The 16,026-nt window shown below is 42.5% G+C and overlaps 1 protein-coding gene across 1 annotated transcript in view; it reads right to left on the reverse strand.

Annotated features, from left to right (window-relative positions):
• LOC146625338 (uncharacterized) overlaps positions 1-16,026 on the reverse strand; it is a 169,047-nt gene that overhangs the window by 107,225 nt on the left and 45,796 nt on the right. The window contains exon 3 of the mRNA XM_085362773.1: positions 187-579. Coding sequence (XP_085218899.1) covers positions 187-579 — 393 coding nt within the window. The remainder of the gene's footprint in view (positions 1-186; positions 580-16,026) is intronic.

The raw sequence follows: 16,026 nt of genomic DNA on the forward strand, positions 1-16,026 counted from the left end.
AAAAGTCTTCTCACACAGGTCACATTTATAAGGTCGTCCCTCAGTGTGGGTAAACATGTGTTGTTGTAACTGTGTGTCTGTAGCAAAGTATTTGCCACACTGTTCACAGCAGTACACATCATGTCTGGTGTGAATGCGTAGGTGTGTATTTCGGTTCCCTATCTGGCTGAAAGTTTTTCCACAGATGTCACAGCTGTATGCCTTAATTCCAGAGTGGGTAACTAGATGATTCTGTAAGCTGCTACTGTGAGTAAAAGCTCTGCCACACTGATCACAGCTGTACGCTTTAACTCCACTGTGGATGAGTTGGTGTGTTTTTAGGGAACGCTTCAAGGAAAAAGACTTTCCACACAAGTCACAGCTGAACGGTCTCTCTCCAGTGTGGATGACCTGATGCTGTTTTAGTTTATCCTTCCTAGCAAACTCCTTCCCACACTCGTCACAGCTGTATGCCTTAATTCCAGAGTGGGTCACTAGATGATTCTGTAAGTTGCTACTGTGAGTAAAAGCTCTGCCACACTGATCACAGCTGTACCCTTTAACTCCACTGTGGATGAGATGGTGTTGTTTTAGGGAATCCTTCCAGGAAAAAGTCCTTCCACACAAGTCACAGCTGAACGGTCTCTCTCCAGTGTGGATGACCTGATGCTGTTTTAGATGACCCTTCAAAGTAAAACCCTTCCCACACTCGTCACAGGTGTGTTTTTTCTCTCCCTTTCTTCTGTGAGGTTTGTCGGCCTCCTGAGAGCGCCGACTTCTCGCTCCATGTTGGTCCTGCAGTGACAGAGATACAAACAGAGGCAGTGAGTGAAATGCAGTCGTGGAACAAACTCAACCTTCAAACTCCCTCCATTAACACTAGTTTTAAACCTGAAGGTGGAGTGTGGCACCAAACACCTTAAAGGTCTCTTATCCCCACCTGCTGGTAGTTCTAACACATTACATCCAACCTGCTGTTAAAAATAATTCGTTCCTCTCAGTTCCCATCTAGACCTTATCATGACTTTGATAACCTTCTATTGCCTCCGCCCTCATTACAGGGCCTGATCTCCTGTTTGTATGGGAGAATATGTTCCTTTGGCAACTCTTCAATCTCGGCTATTAAATTGGCATGGGAGCAGGATCTGGGGTGTGTGATTCAGGATGACTCTTGGGATAAAATTCTTTACCGGGTCCATGGCTCCTCATTCTGTGCCAAACATGGGCTGATTCAATGTAAGATTCTGCACCGTGTACATTGGACTAAGGCCAGACTAGCTCAAATATACCCCAATCTTAGCCCTGACTGCGACCGTTGTCATCAAACACCTGCCTCTTTAATGCATATGTTTTGGTCATGTTCATCCCTCAAACAATACTGGATTAATATTTTCTTGATTTTATCTAAGATCATCCAGCTAACCCTCCAACCTGTGCCCTTAACTGCTTTGTTTGGGGTTCTTCCTGATTCAGTTGCCTTGCCGACGCCTCAAGCGGATCTGGTCGCATTTCTCACCTTATTGGCAAGACGCAGAATATTGCTATGTTGGAAGTCCCCTTCTGCCCCATCCTGGGAAATCTGGATCAGAGACGTTCTGCATTTTAGCAAACTCGAAAAGATTAAATTCACCCTGCGCGGGTCTACGGCCAAATTTTTTAAGACCTGGCAACCCTTTTTTGATCATGTTCAGACTTTGCGGTCTCGCAATGCTCCCAATTAGCCAGCTCAGACTCTATCATATTTTATTTTTTCTTATCTTATGTTCAAGTAAGAGGCCTAAGTTTAAGTATATGGATTCTATTGTGCCTGCGTTCTATGATGGTATTTATTTAACTACTTTATACATATTTCTTTTCTCTAACAGAATTGATTTATCCCTATAACTAAGTTGACCATTTATCATGTGTGGGTTTTTTTTTTTGTTTTTTTGTTTTTTTGTTTGTGCGTTTTGGTTTTTATGTGTCTGTGTGGAGGTGGGGGTTTTGGATACTCTCCACATCTCCCTTGTACACTCAGGAACTGTTGTCTTGTACCCTAGGGTTTGTTACTAGTATTATTAGATTGGATTTTTTCCTTTTTCTGTTTGTACACCCACTGGTACTGCTATAATTATGAGGTGGGAGTGTATGTCTTATATTGCTTTATGTTCTTTAAAAAGAAAACGGCATATTGTTCAATTTGTCTTTTGTAAAAGTCGATGCAAAAACTTTAATAAAAATATCAGGCTGGAAAATAAATAAATAAATAAATAAATAAATAAATAAATAAATAAATAATAATAATAATAATAATTCGTGACTGTTCAAACACTAAAATCATGCCCATCCCTCCTGATTGTGTACACACACACACACACACACACACACACACACACGTTGTTTCTAATGCATATTTCTATAGTTTGTATAGATTTATACATAATTATTCAGTGATAATAAATCCTATGTTTGTTTATTTGTTTATTCAAAAAGAACCCCATTAGCTTCCATGTTGCTCGTCTCACGTCAAATACTCACATAAAATATTATACAATAAAGTGGATTCAAGATATCCACATAATTTGGCTCTTACATCCACAGTGAGGTTTCACAATTGTTAAAACATAAGCAATCAATAATAATAATAATAATAATAATAATAATAATAATAATATCAATAACATTGAGACACATTGCACAAATTTCAAAAACAAACCATCTCTTACAATATTTACAACTAAAAGTTCTGTAAATCAGCTTTTAAATGTTCATTGAAGTTTTGAATAGTTGCTAATTCTCTAATTTTATAAGACAATTTATTCCACTTCAAAATTGCTCTAACTATAACAGTTTTACAAAAGTTACTTTTAACTCGAGCATTTACTAAATTGCAGTTTGTTGAAAACTGTAATATGATTATGTATTTCATCTGGATACTGCAGCTGAGCAGAAATAAATGTGGTGTGTTTAACAGAATTGCTTTCTTTATAAATACAAGTAAGCCATAGAATATTTTAGCCTGGAAGCCAAGAAAGTTCATTATGCATTTTATCAATATTAGTGTAGTATGAACATCTTTTTTTTTTTTTTTTGCCTGTCCCGTTTGGCTCTTTTGCCATCAGAATTATTGTCTAAAGGCAAAGAAAGATGCCCAACGGATTTACTTTACCAAATTGACCATCCCAGCCTTGCCGTAATGGTCCATTTGATTCACCTTTTATTGTTTATTTTATTTTCACAGACTTGACTGGGGGAAAGAAGGGGAGAAAGAAAGAGGGAAAGAGAAACAGCTGAGAAGAGGGACGGGGGAGAAGGGCAAAAGACAAAAACCAACAGAACGGGCAGGAAAAAAAAAATGCATATATCAATCACCTGGATCACCTGCTGAGAAAGAAAAAAGAAAACAAGCAGAAGAGAACAAGAGTAATAGAAAAAACAACATCACAATGATATATGGGAATATGACAGTAAATACTAAATGTTAAACATTATTGTGCAGCTCATAAGATCAACAGAACACAGTGTGCTTTGAGGTAGGAGCCAAAAAGGGTGTAGTTTGTGGGTGTGATCACCCGTGTGTACACCTGTGAGCATGGACGCGCTTGTTTTTTTTAAAAGGTTCCTTCATGTAATGATCTGCTAGAGGGGGGGGGGGCACAGCCCCGTCATCCAGGGCATGAAGCAGGTATGGAGGAGATCAAAACTCCAGACATCCAGAGGCCCCCAGAACACAAGAGACCAAGGAAGACCAACAGAGGGGCAGCCGTGCCACTGTCCCAGAAAGAGCTGAGGAGAGTCCCAGATGAGGGCTCACTCAGCAGCCGCGGAGCAGAAGCCAGGGGGAGTTGCAGTGACGCGCCCGTGAGCTCCGCCGGCAGCCAGCCGTGCCTGAGTGACCGAGCACCAGGCCGAGAGGCCGGGGGCACCCCACCTCCGAAGTGGCCCGAGCGAGCCCCAGGCTCCAAGCCCCGATAAGCGGCCGCCAAGGAGTGAGCTGGTGTGTACCTGGACGCCCATCCCCGGACACAAAGAACCACCAACACACCGACACCTGAGGGAGTCCGCCACTGGCAGGGGAAGTGGTGGTGGGTGGAGATAGGCCTCCAAACCTTGGAGGGCCTGAGATGTCCCCAGAGAGGTGGCGTCTGATACCCAACCTGACATATAGACACAGACATACAGGCACACACAGACACAAACATCCATTCCCACCCTCATGCTCTCATATGCACTCACTCCACACTCAACCAACGTGCAGACAGACATAAAGAGACGCTGTACACACGATCACACTCCCCAAGCGTACTCTACGAACCGGGTCTAGGTACCCTTGCCCCTGGAGGGGGGAACTGCACCCAGACCCAGGTGGTGTTACCCTTTTCCCTGCGGTGGGGAGAGGCAGACCGCCCCGACTCCGCAGCAGCAGGGAGGCCCCATACTCCAGACCCCAGTTGGATGGCCAACTCCTCCTTCTAGCCCCCCCGCTCCAGCAGGCCGCAGAGAATGGGGGTGAGAGAAGACTCCAAAACCTCCCTCCACCCGCTCATTGTAGTGTTGATGCATGTGTGTTCTAAGGTGCATTTAAAACCCAGGAGGGCATGGAGCTACCTGCCAGAGAGCAGCAGGTAAGCGCATAGTCCCTCCTGCTAGCCCTCAATGTCTACGTGTATTTAAAATTGAGAGGTGGGCAACGACGCCAGGGGTGAGGTGTACACCCTGATGGTAATTTGGAATCCGTGTAGCGTGCCCACCCCCAAGATCCTATATGTATGTGTAATGAGAGTGTGAGTAATGTGAATGTCTAAGTTGTGGGATAAAATTGAGGCAGAGGCAGCCAGAAGGGGACAGGGGGGGGGGGGGGGGGGGGGGGGGTAGCCTCCTCTGCACCCTGGTGACACACCCCTACTCCAAGGCCCTGCATGTGTGGGTGGTTGTGGTGGAGCGGGAAGAGGGAGGCAGCTGGAGATGGGGAGGGAAGGAAGGGAGGGGCAAGTGACCCCGCTGACCCCAGTAGGCACCCCCATACGGTAATACCGGTATAATGATGGGAAACAATAAGAAATTCAAATATTACGATAGAATATGGGTAAAACACGCTTGCGCAGTGCTTTTGTTTTCACACACACATGGAGGAAAAAGCATGGCGGTGACGGAGAATGAGAAGGGTGAAAGCGAATCGTTGAATGAAACAGATGAACCAGAATTGGTTTGTAAAAATGCTTCAACTTCAGTGGTGTGGAACTGGTTTAGCTTTCGTCCTTCAGATACACAACAAAGCACTATTTGTGGTAGAGCATGCTAGCAGGCCGTCGTTATTACCGTGTTTTTTGGAAAATACGGCACACTTAAAATCAATCCTTTCATTTTTCTGAAAGTCGACGGTGCCCCTTATAATCCTGTGTGTCTTATGTAGGAATTGTTGTTTACCAAACTGTTGTTGGAAGAAGTTGCTGTTGGAGGCGGTTTTGGTACCATTCTTTATTCATGGCTGTGTTTTGGGGCAAAATTGTGAGTGAGCCCACTCCCTTGGATGAGAAGCAACCCCACACATGAATGGTCTCAGGATGCTTTGCTGTTGGCCTGACACAGGACGGATGGTAGCGCTCACCTTTTCTTCTCCAGACAAGACTTTTTCCAGATGCCCCAAACAATCGGAAACAGGCTTCATCCGAGAATATGACTTTGCCCCAGTCCTCAGCAGTCCATTGGACCATACTTTCTGTGGAAGATCAATCTGCCCCTGATGTTTTTTTGGGGGGAGAGAAGGGGCTTCTTGCTGCCCCTCTTGACACCAGGCCATCTTCCAAAAGTCTTCGCCTCACTGTGCGTGCAGATGCGCTCACACCTGCCTGCTGCCATTCCTGAGCAAGCTCCGCACTGGTGACACTCTGATCCCGCAGCTGAATCGTGTTTAGGAGACGATCCTGGTGCTTGCAGGACTTTCTTGGATGTGCTGAAGCCTTAACAAGTATTGAACCTCTTTCCTTGAAGTTCTTGATGATCCTATAAATTGTTGATTTAGATGCAATCTTAGTAGCCACAATATTCTTGCCTGTGAAGCCATTTTTATGCAACACAATGATGGCTGCACGCGTTTCTTTGCAGGTCACCATGGTTTACAATGGAAGAACAATAATTTCAAGCACCACCCTCCTTTTAACATGTCAGGTCTGCCATTCTAACCCAATCAGCCTGACATAGGCTGTATCCCAATTCAGGGTCTGCAGCCTTAAAGGCCGCATTATAAGGCCGATTGCGTCACAGCGACAGTGAGGCTGTCCCAATTCAAAGGCTGCTCGAAATGCAGCCTCAAATGCGTCCTTGATTTCCCTGAATTTTAAGGATGGGTCGGTGTAAACTTCATGCCCCAACATATACCAGACTTCATAGCGCGGCGGTGGATGTGGATAAGTTTGCCGAAAAAACTGCGAGTAAACTTTTAAAAGTGAGTACTGAATATTATTTCACTTATTTATGTGCAAATGTTGAATAATGAAGAACATTAAAACATTACTGTTGGCCACATGTTGGCAAAGTTATGTGACATTAGTGATGTTTGTACTAACTTGGTTTTAAAGCCTTTACTTTAAAATATTCACTGTTCAATAGTCGACCTTAATCTTACAGAGAATGTGATGATTTTGTGGATAATTAAAGTCAGTCATATATACACAAACACAACAAGCTGAAAGTCAGTGATGCTGCTCGGTTTGCAGTCCTGAATATCACGGCACAAGCAGGATTCACTGCACTGTTAATGTTAGCTATGTTATATTGCTGCCTCTGTTCGGTGGTGTCGAGCCAAACGCACTTTAACGTGTGTTTGAACGAGCTGACGGTTCACTCGTTAAGCTGAAAGAAAGATGCTTTAATCACAGGAGTCACACATGTGTCCACTGCACCATCTGGGAACTCTTCTTGTGTAGCACTCGTAATAACACAAACACTAAATCCTCCTTCTCTTGTGCTGTTTTGTAGCAGTGTATACACCTGAGACTGTCACCTGTCTGTCTGTCCTGCACTCTCTCTCTTTCTCTCTGATTGTGGAATAAAAGTATGAACATGTGTTTATAAGTTACACTTGTGTTTGAATCCTGCAGCTTATCACACATTTGATTTCCATGTGTGACAACTGCAAGTGTCCAGAGTGAGGACAGACTGAGGGACCCACTGCTGACCCATCTGTGAGGCTTTGCACCCCTGATGATCCACCAAGACAAACTCAGCAATGTGTGAGGAAGAGGAGGAGGAAGAGCCAGCAGCAGCTGACAGATGGAGAGAATAGACAGACTGTTCCCTGTTTGTGAAGGACTGCTAGGAAAGTTTAACATAACTAATTGTCTGTCCTGAATCAGTCTTATTAGGTAATGTTCAAATAATTGTATCATTCCAGTGTTTTCAGTGTGGGAGAAAGTACTCAGGGCCTTCAAGTTACACACTATGAAAGGCAGAAACAAGTTTAATATTCAGAAACCTAAAAGTATGTATCAGCAGCAGAATGGAGCTAAAAATAAATGTTTGTTTCAGTTCTATGAAGCTTTGAGTATTTTGGATCAGTAGCACTGCTGTGTTTGTTGCATCATATTGCTGTAATTGTTTATATGCTTTATATATTCTGAGGTAAGTTGATCTATAGTGTTACATCATATTCTACAAGGATGTTATGTGTTTGTATACTTTCTGCCCAGTTTGACCCATTTAGCAGAAGTCAGCCTGTTTAAGGCTCTGATATCTATTCTGTATGACTTAAAGCAGTTATGACATGGTCTGATTTTCTCACCCAATAAAGGAATATTTCATATCAGTCTACTCTTCATTCTATCAGACACAGTTACCACAGCTCGTACATTTGCTTTTTACACATATATGTAAGCATTGAGCCAAATTTAGTAATGCCAACAAATTAAAGAAACAATATTTGTCTCTTATATATGATACATCTATATATACACTGTCAAAGATACTTGTCTTTGAGTGAAGTGATTAACATAATAACTATATTATTGGCCATATTATAGTTACGTTACCAAAGTGAGATGACTTTAGTCTCATGAACAACATTAGCTAATTGTTATTTACCAGCTAAACTTAAAATGACTGTTCAGTACAGAAATGAAGCCCAACAATCATGTCCAAGAATACCACTTTCCCATCATCTAGATGTTTATACCATAAATTATCTGTAATATGATTAGAGCTGAGCTGGTAAAATGACCAGCTTGGTTCAGTGAAGAAAAATGTCTGATTGTAACCTGAGGGTTTTTTTACATTAAGAAAAAGGCACCAAACATCAAACCTATTTAAGCCTAAACAGTAACAACATGAAAGTAGAGCAGGGCGATATGACCAAAAATATTTATCACGATATACATTTGAAAATTTGTGATAACAATATAACTGACGATATAATTGAGGCGAGACAAAATACTTTACAAATCCACAACTTTATTAAAAATCCCATCAATGTAATTTCACTTAAACAAGCAGCTGTTTTTATGTGTATTAAAGTTATATAAATTTTTAACAGTGCAAATGCAAATTGCTTGCTGACAGTTTAACCAAAAGGATTTTCCAGAGGAAATTGGCCGACATTTGCTCCAAGGCATTTGTATTTGCACTGTAAAATTTTTATATAACTTTAATGCACATAAAAAACAGCTGCTTGTTTAAGTGAAAATACATTGATGGGATTTTTAATAAAGTTGTGGAGTTGTAAAGTATTTTGTCTAGTGTCAATTTTATCGTCAGCTATATTGTTATCGCAAATTTTCAAATGTATATCGTGATAAATATTTTTGGTCATATCGCCCTGCTCTGTCTGTCACCTTCTGTGTTGAGCTCATTGTTTCCTCTGTAGTGGCTGAGCTGAGTCCAAGTAGCTGAAAATGTTCCTCTGCTGCTCCGTCAGACTCTTCTCCTCCTGCTGATCAGCTGGGACACAAAACAGATCTTTGTTAGGCTCCACACTGCACTGAAGAGTCAAAGTGTCTCATATGTTCAACAAATTTTTGCTTCCCGAGGTGTGCAAACAGACACAGAAGGTTTGAGCACCGATACCAAATTTAGCAGTATGCAGACCAGTAACAGGAGAGACTGAGGCCTGTTATTAGAATCAAATGCCCAGTGGGCCGACACACCGATTTGCAGCGTTAAGACAAAGACAGCTGTGTTTTATCCTGGAATACATTTATTTTACATTTTCTTGAAATGTTTTTCATTATAGCACTTTTACCTCCAACTAGGGGTGCAACGATACACAAAATTCACAGTTCAGTTCTGTTCGATACTTTGGTGTCACGGTTCGATATTTTTTCGATACAAAAAAAAAAAGTTCATGCCTTTTTAATTAGTCATTTATTAACATTATAAATATATATTTTAACTCAAAAGTACAGTTTTTAAATTTAATGTTGATGAAACAACAAAAATAAATAAATAAATAAATCTGATTGAGGAATCGCTCATCTTTGGAAAAGAGAGTTTATTACAGAGAAATGGCTCTTTCCAAAATAAAAGCTATTCTATACGCTTCTTCTGGGCTATACTCTCAGCAGCATATTAAACATATCAGGTCCCCATAAGGAGAATCATGTGCTAACGGCTGCCTAAATGACTCTGGTAACGTTTGTGGCATGTGTGCTTGTTGTTTTTGTCTGCTTCCACTTGTCTTTGCACTAGGATGATGTCGGCATAAATGTGTAGTCATATTCATTGTGTTCCCACTAGTGCTGTCAGCGTTAAACTCGTTAAAATGACGTTAACGCCATAACGCTGCAAATCTCCCTTAACGAGTTACCATGGATCGTGTGCGTGGGGCTGGACGGCATCAACATGTTAACGAGCTAACTGCGATAACGCACTAGTTCCCACCAATTGAGCATTGCGTGGCACATCGGACATACTGTTTTACTTTTGTCCATGACGCGCTTACCATCAGGGTCATGCTTCACATGAACATCACGATAGTTTCAAACGCCAGATCTGAATGAAGGTGGGGGAGGTTCAATTTCGGGTAGCGTTGAGGCAGTTGCCATATTGCAACGAGCTTGGCTTCTGTCTTGCTAGCTTGCGCTGCGCTCAGTGGATCTGCACTCGACAGTGCAGCCTAGGTGGGGTAGTCGAACACAGATCTACTGAGCGCTCAACACAGACAGCATCATTGGAAGAAAAGTTGATAAAACAAATAAAAGATTTTGTATTGTTCGATACATATGCATACCGAACCGAAAGCACTTTATCGAACGTATTTGTTTGTTTTGTTTTTTTAAAAACACACTCCCTTCACCTCTTCTACATTCTTATGTTTCTCCCAGAGCAGATCTGAGGGGCAGCCCCTCAGTCATACACATATACTTTTAATCTCACCCTTAAGGGGTGGTCCCCAGGAGTTTCACAGCATGGTTTAGAACAGTGGTTCTCAAACTGTGGTACACATACCACTAGTAGTACTTAGTCTCTCTCTGGTGGTACACGGAAAACCTCAATTTTTTTTTTAAAGACTAAACAATATGTAATTGTGGAGGTATGCAAAGATGACACAAGCGTTCCCGGGGCTCTTCTGGGAGAGAGGGTGGACCAGAAAACGTCTCCCCGAGCATGAGTCCTCTATAAAGAGCAGCTTATTGCCAGTGGTTGCGGCCACTCCTGCAAGTGAGTAGTAACCCTTTGCAGCCAGCAACAGTGAATTGGTGAAGCCAGCTGTCGGAGGAAGACTTGAGTGAAGAGGAATCCGCCTTCATCTGTCTCTAGCAAGGACAGTGTGCTCTACATGAGCTCAAGAGCAATACCGTCACCCAGACCCGAGAGAGAGGGGTTTCTCGGTCCGAGGGAGTAGCGCCGTAGACGTGGACAAAATTGTTGGTACCCTTCAGTCAATGAAAGAAGAACAGACCAGGGTGTCACTGCAGTTTGTCACACTGCGCACGCGCAAACACAAATGTCAGCGAAAAAGACGGCACAGCACATGTGTGATCTGGACACAAGCGATGGGAGCACAACTTGTAGAACTTTGGAAAGCTCATCCGAGCCTTTTCGGTGTGGCCTCACAAAATTATCACGACCACAACAACCGTGAAAATAGTTGGATCTACACTGCTGCTCAATCACAGCTGCCTGATCAATGTTTTTCATTAGCAATTTAGCAAAGTTGATGGTGGTGGTGTGTCTGTGTGAGTGAAAGACAGAGAGGGAGAGCGAGCGACAGAATTTCCGTTATAACCTTCATTTTATGGACGCACAGTGTGAGCACTCAGGTCGCATCAGAGCATCGGGCCGTATAGTGTGAGACCCTGCACCGTGACCTATGAACTTCTAACCCCTGCGAGTCAACGTACAGTTTGAGTAGGAGCTGAATCGCGCGACTGAAAAAAATCGCAGTGTCTGCCCAGCATTACCCCACGTATACTACGCGATGCACGACGCACGATGAAGGCCAAAATCGGGCCGATCGCCAAGACGGTCGCACGACTCAAAAATCGGCTCAAAATGGGCCAAAAATCGCACAGTGTAAGCCCAGCATAAGCCCAGCATTACACACACCCAGCTGTGGTTTCCTGTTTTGCTACACTCTGGAGAGCCTCGCCTTTAACGGTCTTCTCTCACAGAGAGCAACAGAAAGCGTCCTTCAGAAAACTTCGATAAACTCAAGATTGACTGAACAGTTCAAAGTTACCTTGACACTTACCTTTAGATGTGAGAGGTAGTGATGTGTCGAAGCTTCGAAGCGTGTCGAGTAATCTCGGGGGAATTTTTGTGAAGCGCGTATCGAGGCTCGCTTTGATTACGTATGCAGTGACGTTCAAGGCCTCGTGGGCAGTCCGTACCACGTGACTGATTCAGGAACTGGCTCGCCGGTTCGCGCCAGATTCGAAATAAAATGGGCAGCAAAACACAGCTGATTCCCTCATCACGCTGTGTTGTGGAATTGGATTACCTACGTGCTACATAGTTACTTGAGCATTTCTTCTTCGATGGAACCAGCAAGGAAGAGATTTTTTTTCTCTTCTAATAAAGTATGCACACAGTAATAAATATCACAACTGATAAGTACCATAATATAAATAAACAACACTACAGATCCTATAACCTGACTTATGTCTTTTAGTTTATTAAAAAGTGGAGCGCCACACAGTTTGTGTCATTATCCAGATGTACATAAGCATGATTACACAGTTACTAGGGGTGGGTTTTGATTATCGATTAAAATCGATTCTAGCTTGGATAACGTGATATTGATTCATTAAAATCCTGAATCGATTTTTAATATAAATTTATTTTGCCCCAAACGCCAGAATCTCAGGTTAAACCTCACTAAATTTCAACAACCACCAAACAGCTAAAACAGTAAATGACAGCAGATACACGCACTGGCGTGCACAGATAGAGACGAGGTGGTGCTGAAGCACTTGCCCTTTTGCCCTCAGTCCAAAAAAGTGCCCTTTTGAAAGACGTGATTTTTTTTTTTTTTTAAAGCTGCGCGATTTAAAAAGGTGTGAAAATAATGGCTTGATTTGTGCCCCTTCTTCAAAGACACCCGAACCCTGTCGCTTTTTCACTGTCACCGTGTCACGTGAACACGCTCGCAGTTCATTTGTTGTGAGGCGTGTAGCAGCGGCATGACATAGGAGTACTTGGAGTAGGCATAGTAGGCTAACTATAGCGACTGGGAGCCACGGCGGACAACACGGCAGCTCTTTCCCTTCCCAACCAGTCAGGTAACCCATGAATCGAGTGAAATTATTCTGTTTGCCCTCTAAGACCAACCTGCAATTGTTTTGTTGTGAAGTAGCCTGTCAGAAACTGCACATGACAAACTTTGCCAGCTTACCCCTCCATCCATCCATATGGATAAACAAAAAAACGACACATTTAAAATGTAACCTAAACCATTTAGGCAACCCCACTCTCCATCAATTCTGACCTTTTTGCATACACTATTGAAAATATCACGTTATGCTATAGGCTACATGCCGTTAGGCAGAGGGCTCTTTTGAGCCCATTTTTCGTTACAAATTTTAGGATGATCTCACGGAAATCTGTGAATAAATACAAAGTTTTCAAACTGAAGTCAGTGACGGGAAGACATCACACTTTTTAGAGATGGAACTGCAGAAAAACCTAAAACCTTGACATGATTATGAATAATAGAATTATGGACGTTTCTCCGTTTTTGTGGATTAGCCTTTCCATAACTAACATCAACTACTGTCCTACTTTGGTAAGATTGAAATTAATGTCTTTGACTGTCTTTAGTAGGTGTCTCCTGTGAGAAAGTTAGAACACCGTCCAACTGTCTAAAGATGCAGTCTTTAGCCTAACTGGTTGTTACTGACTCAGCGATGCTCGCAGACATTTACGCACTGTGTTGTGACCTGATTGTGACAGAACAGTGACGTTGTTATTGGTAGTTTGAAGGGTACGGTGTTGGGGGTGGTGCATGTTAAAAGTTTTGAGAAGCACTGGTTAGACATGTTAATTTTTTTTTGGTGTAACATATTGGCAACATTAACACATTAATTTGCTAAAGGAAAAATAGGCAGTTCCCAATTGCCTGTGAAAACGACCATTCTGCCCTGTTCTTGTAATGACCACAGTCAGTCTTATTCGTTCTCATACATTTTGGTCTATTTATTTACTAATTTCAGCAAGCATAATGCCTAGAGAGGCAGGAAAGAGAGGCTGAGAAAGGAGAAAGAAAGGGATCTACAACAGGCAGCCCAGGGAAGCAGTTCTCTGCTCTCCTGGATGAAAGCAAAGGAAAATGAAGATGAAAGGTCAGAGTCAAGGGCAGAGTCAGGTTCTATTTTAATGTTTTAATGTAACCTGCTCCTTGCAGTTAATTCTATTGAAAAATCTTAAAAGCTGTTCACACTTAGTTTTTAATGAACTTAATCAGCAGGCATTGAGCTAACTATTATTTTGTACCTACGAAAGTTATTTCTATGTTACAAGACTTGCAGTATGGGTTATTATTAAAACTATCTGTTTAAGCTTATTATTATGATAAATAATAATACTATTATTATTATTATTGTTCCATTGTAGTCAGTCACAGCAGGGAAGCAGCTCTATGCCATCTACCAGCATAGCAGAAGAGGGAGATATAGAAACAGATGAAGCCGCGACCAATGCAGCAACAGGTTCAGTTAGGCCTACAGACACTGATGTAGTGCTCTCTGAAGACCACAATGAGGAAGAACAGATCGATCACATAATGTCAAAGTTAGCAGCTTTATAATACCCAACAGATCCAACACACATCCATACATTTAAAATAAAGCGCAATGACAGATACGTTTCAATGTGCTGCAATGTGGGCCCATGTCAGCCTGATATACCTTACCCAAAAACTGAGGGGAGATCATTCCAGAAACAGTGGTTTTCTGCTAATGTGTGGCTGGAATACTCACCCACTGCTAATTCAATGCATTGTTTTAGTTGTCGGCTTTTCCTCTCGGATGAAAAATATAAAAGCAGAACAGCCTGGACAACTGATGGCATCAGAAAGTGGAGTACTGCTCTTGAAAAAATCAAACAACACTCCAGCGCAGAGATGCACATGACAAGCATGGTTAGATGGATCAATTTCCAGAAAAAGGCCCTTCAGTCTGCATTTGATGTTTCAGACGTAAAAGGGGTGGAAGTTAGAGAGCGAGAGAGGCAGACAAACAAAGAAATCCTGACAAGATTAATTGACCTAACAGTGTATCTTGCACGTCAGGGACAAGCATTCCGAGGTCATGATGAGAATGAGTCCAGTGATAACCGTGGCAATTTTCATGAATTAGTCAATGTATTTTCCCGCTACGATAGTGTGCTGAAAATGCATTTGGAAAAAATTGCCACAGTTAAAGCCACCAAGACAAGGCCCCAGGTGTCACTGCTTTCCAACAGAAGTCAAAATGACATCATTGCAGCACTAGGAACTTACATCAGGAAGGAGATACAACGTGAAATAAAAGAGGCTGAAATGTATTCCATTCTACTTGATGAAACCTCTGATGTTTCACACAAAGAGCAAGTGTCATTTGTTGTGCGATATTTTCATCATATGCAAATAAAGGAGAGATTCATCGAAGTGTGCAATGTTGATACAACTACAGGCCAGGAGCTGGAGAATACAGTGTTCTTGCTTCTGCAAAAGAATGGCCTAGAGATGAAGAACATGTATGGTCAAGGCTATGATGGAGCAGCCAACATGAGTGGCATGTATAAAGGTCTCCAAGCTAGAATCCGTGCACACAATGAGAAGGCCCTCTATGTGCACTGCAAAGCCCATTGCCTCAATTTGGTACTAGTGGAGGCATCAAAGTCCAGCAAGCATTTTGTGACATTTTTCAACTTGGTGGAGAAATTGTATGCCTTTTGCTCAGGCTCCCCAAAGCGTCATGCTGCCTTGGTCAAATTTCAGGAGTCTCTCTTTCCTGGACAACGTGTTATGGAGCTCCAGCAGCTGTCAGATACTCGATGGGCTTGCAGGGAAAAAGCACTGAAGGCACTTCAGAGAAATTTGAAAGCCATTTTGATGCTCCTTGATGACATCAGTGACAGTGACCCACCTAACCTGGCCCAAGGTGATGCTCAGATGTACAGAAATGCCATTAATTTTATGTTCATTCTCTGCATGGAAATCACCACACCAGTATTCGAAGTCACTGCTTTGGCATCAGATTCTCTGCAGGAAGAAGGGTTGGACCATTCCACTGCCTACAAGGTAATTGATGGTGTGCTTCACACATTGCAAACCATGAGGTCTGAGGAGAAATTTGGAGAGATATTTAGATGTGCATCAGAGAAGGCAGAGAGTTTCAACATTCCAGTACCTACCGTGGTGCCTGGTCAGGAGAGAAAGCGGAAAGTTCCAGTGCGTTTCCAACACAGCACCACAGTGTCTCAAGTAGGTGCTCAGTTTGAGTCAGTGGAGGCATATTTCAGGAGTGGTGTATATTTCACCTTTCTGGACATCATGACTGGGGAACTGAACAGGAGGTTCAAAGGGGACAATACTGGAAGCCCAACGGCCAGAATCATTCAGTCCTTCCAGCCCTTAACTGTGCATGCTAACTGGGT

Source organism: Diplotaxodon limnothrissa, linkage group LG9, assembly GCF_057381915.1.
Source record: "Diplotaxodon limnothrissa isolate DT_005_m linkage group LG9, D_limnothrissa_male_GT1.1, whole genome shotgun sequence".
Lineage (NCBI taxonomy): Eukaryota > Metazoa > Chordata > Actinopteri > Cichliformes > Cichlidae > Diplotaxodon > Diplotaxodon limnothrissa.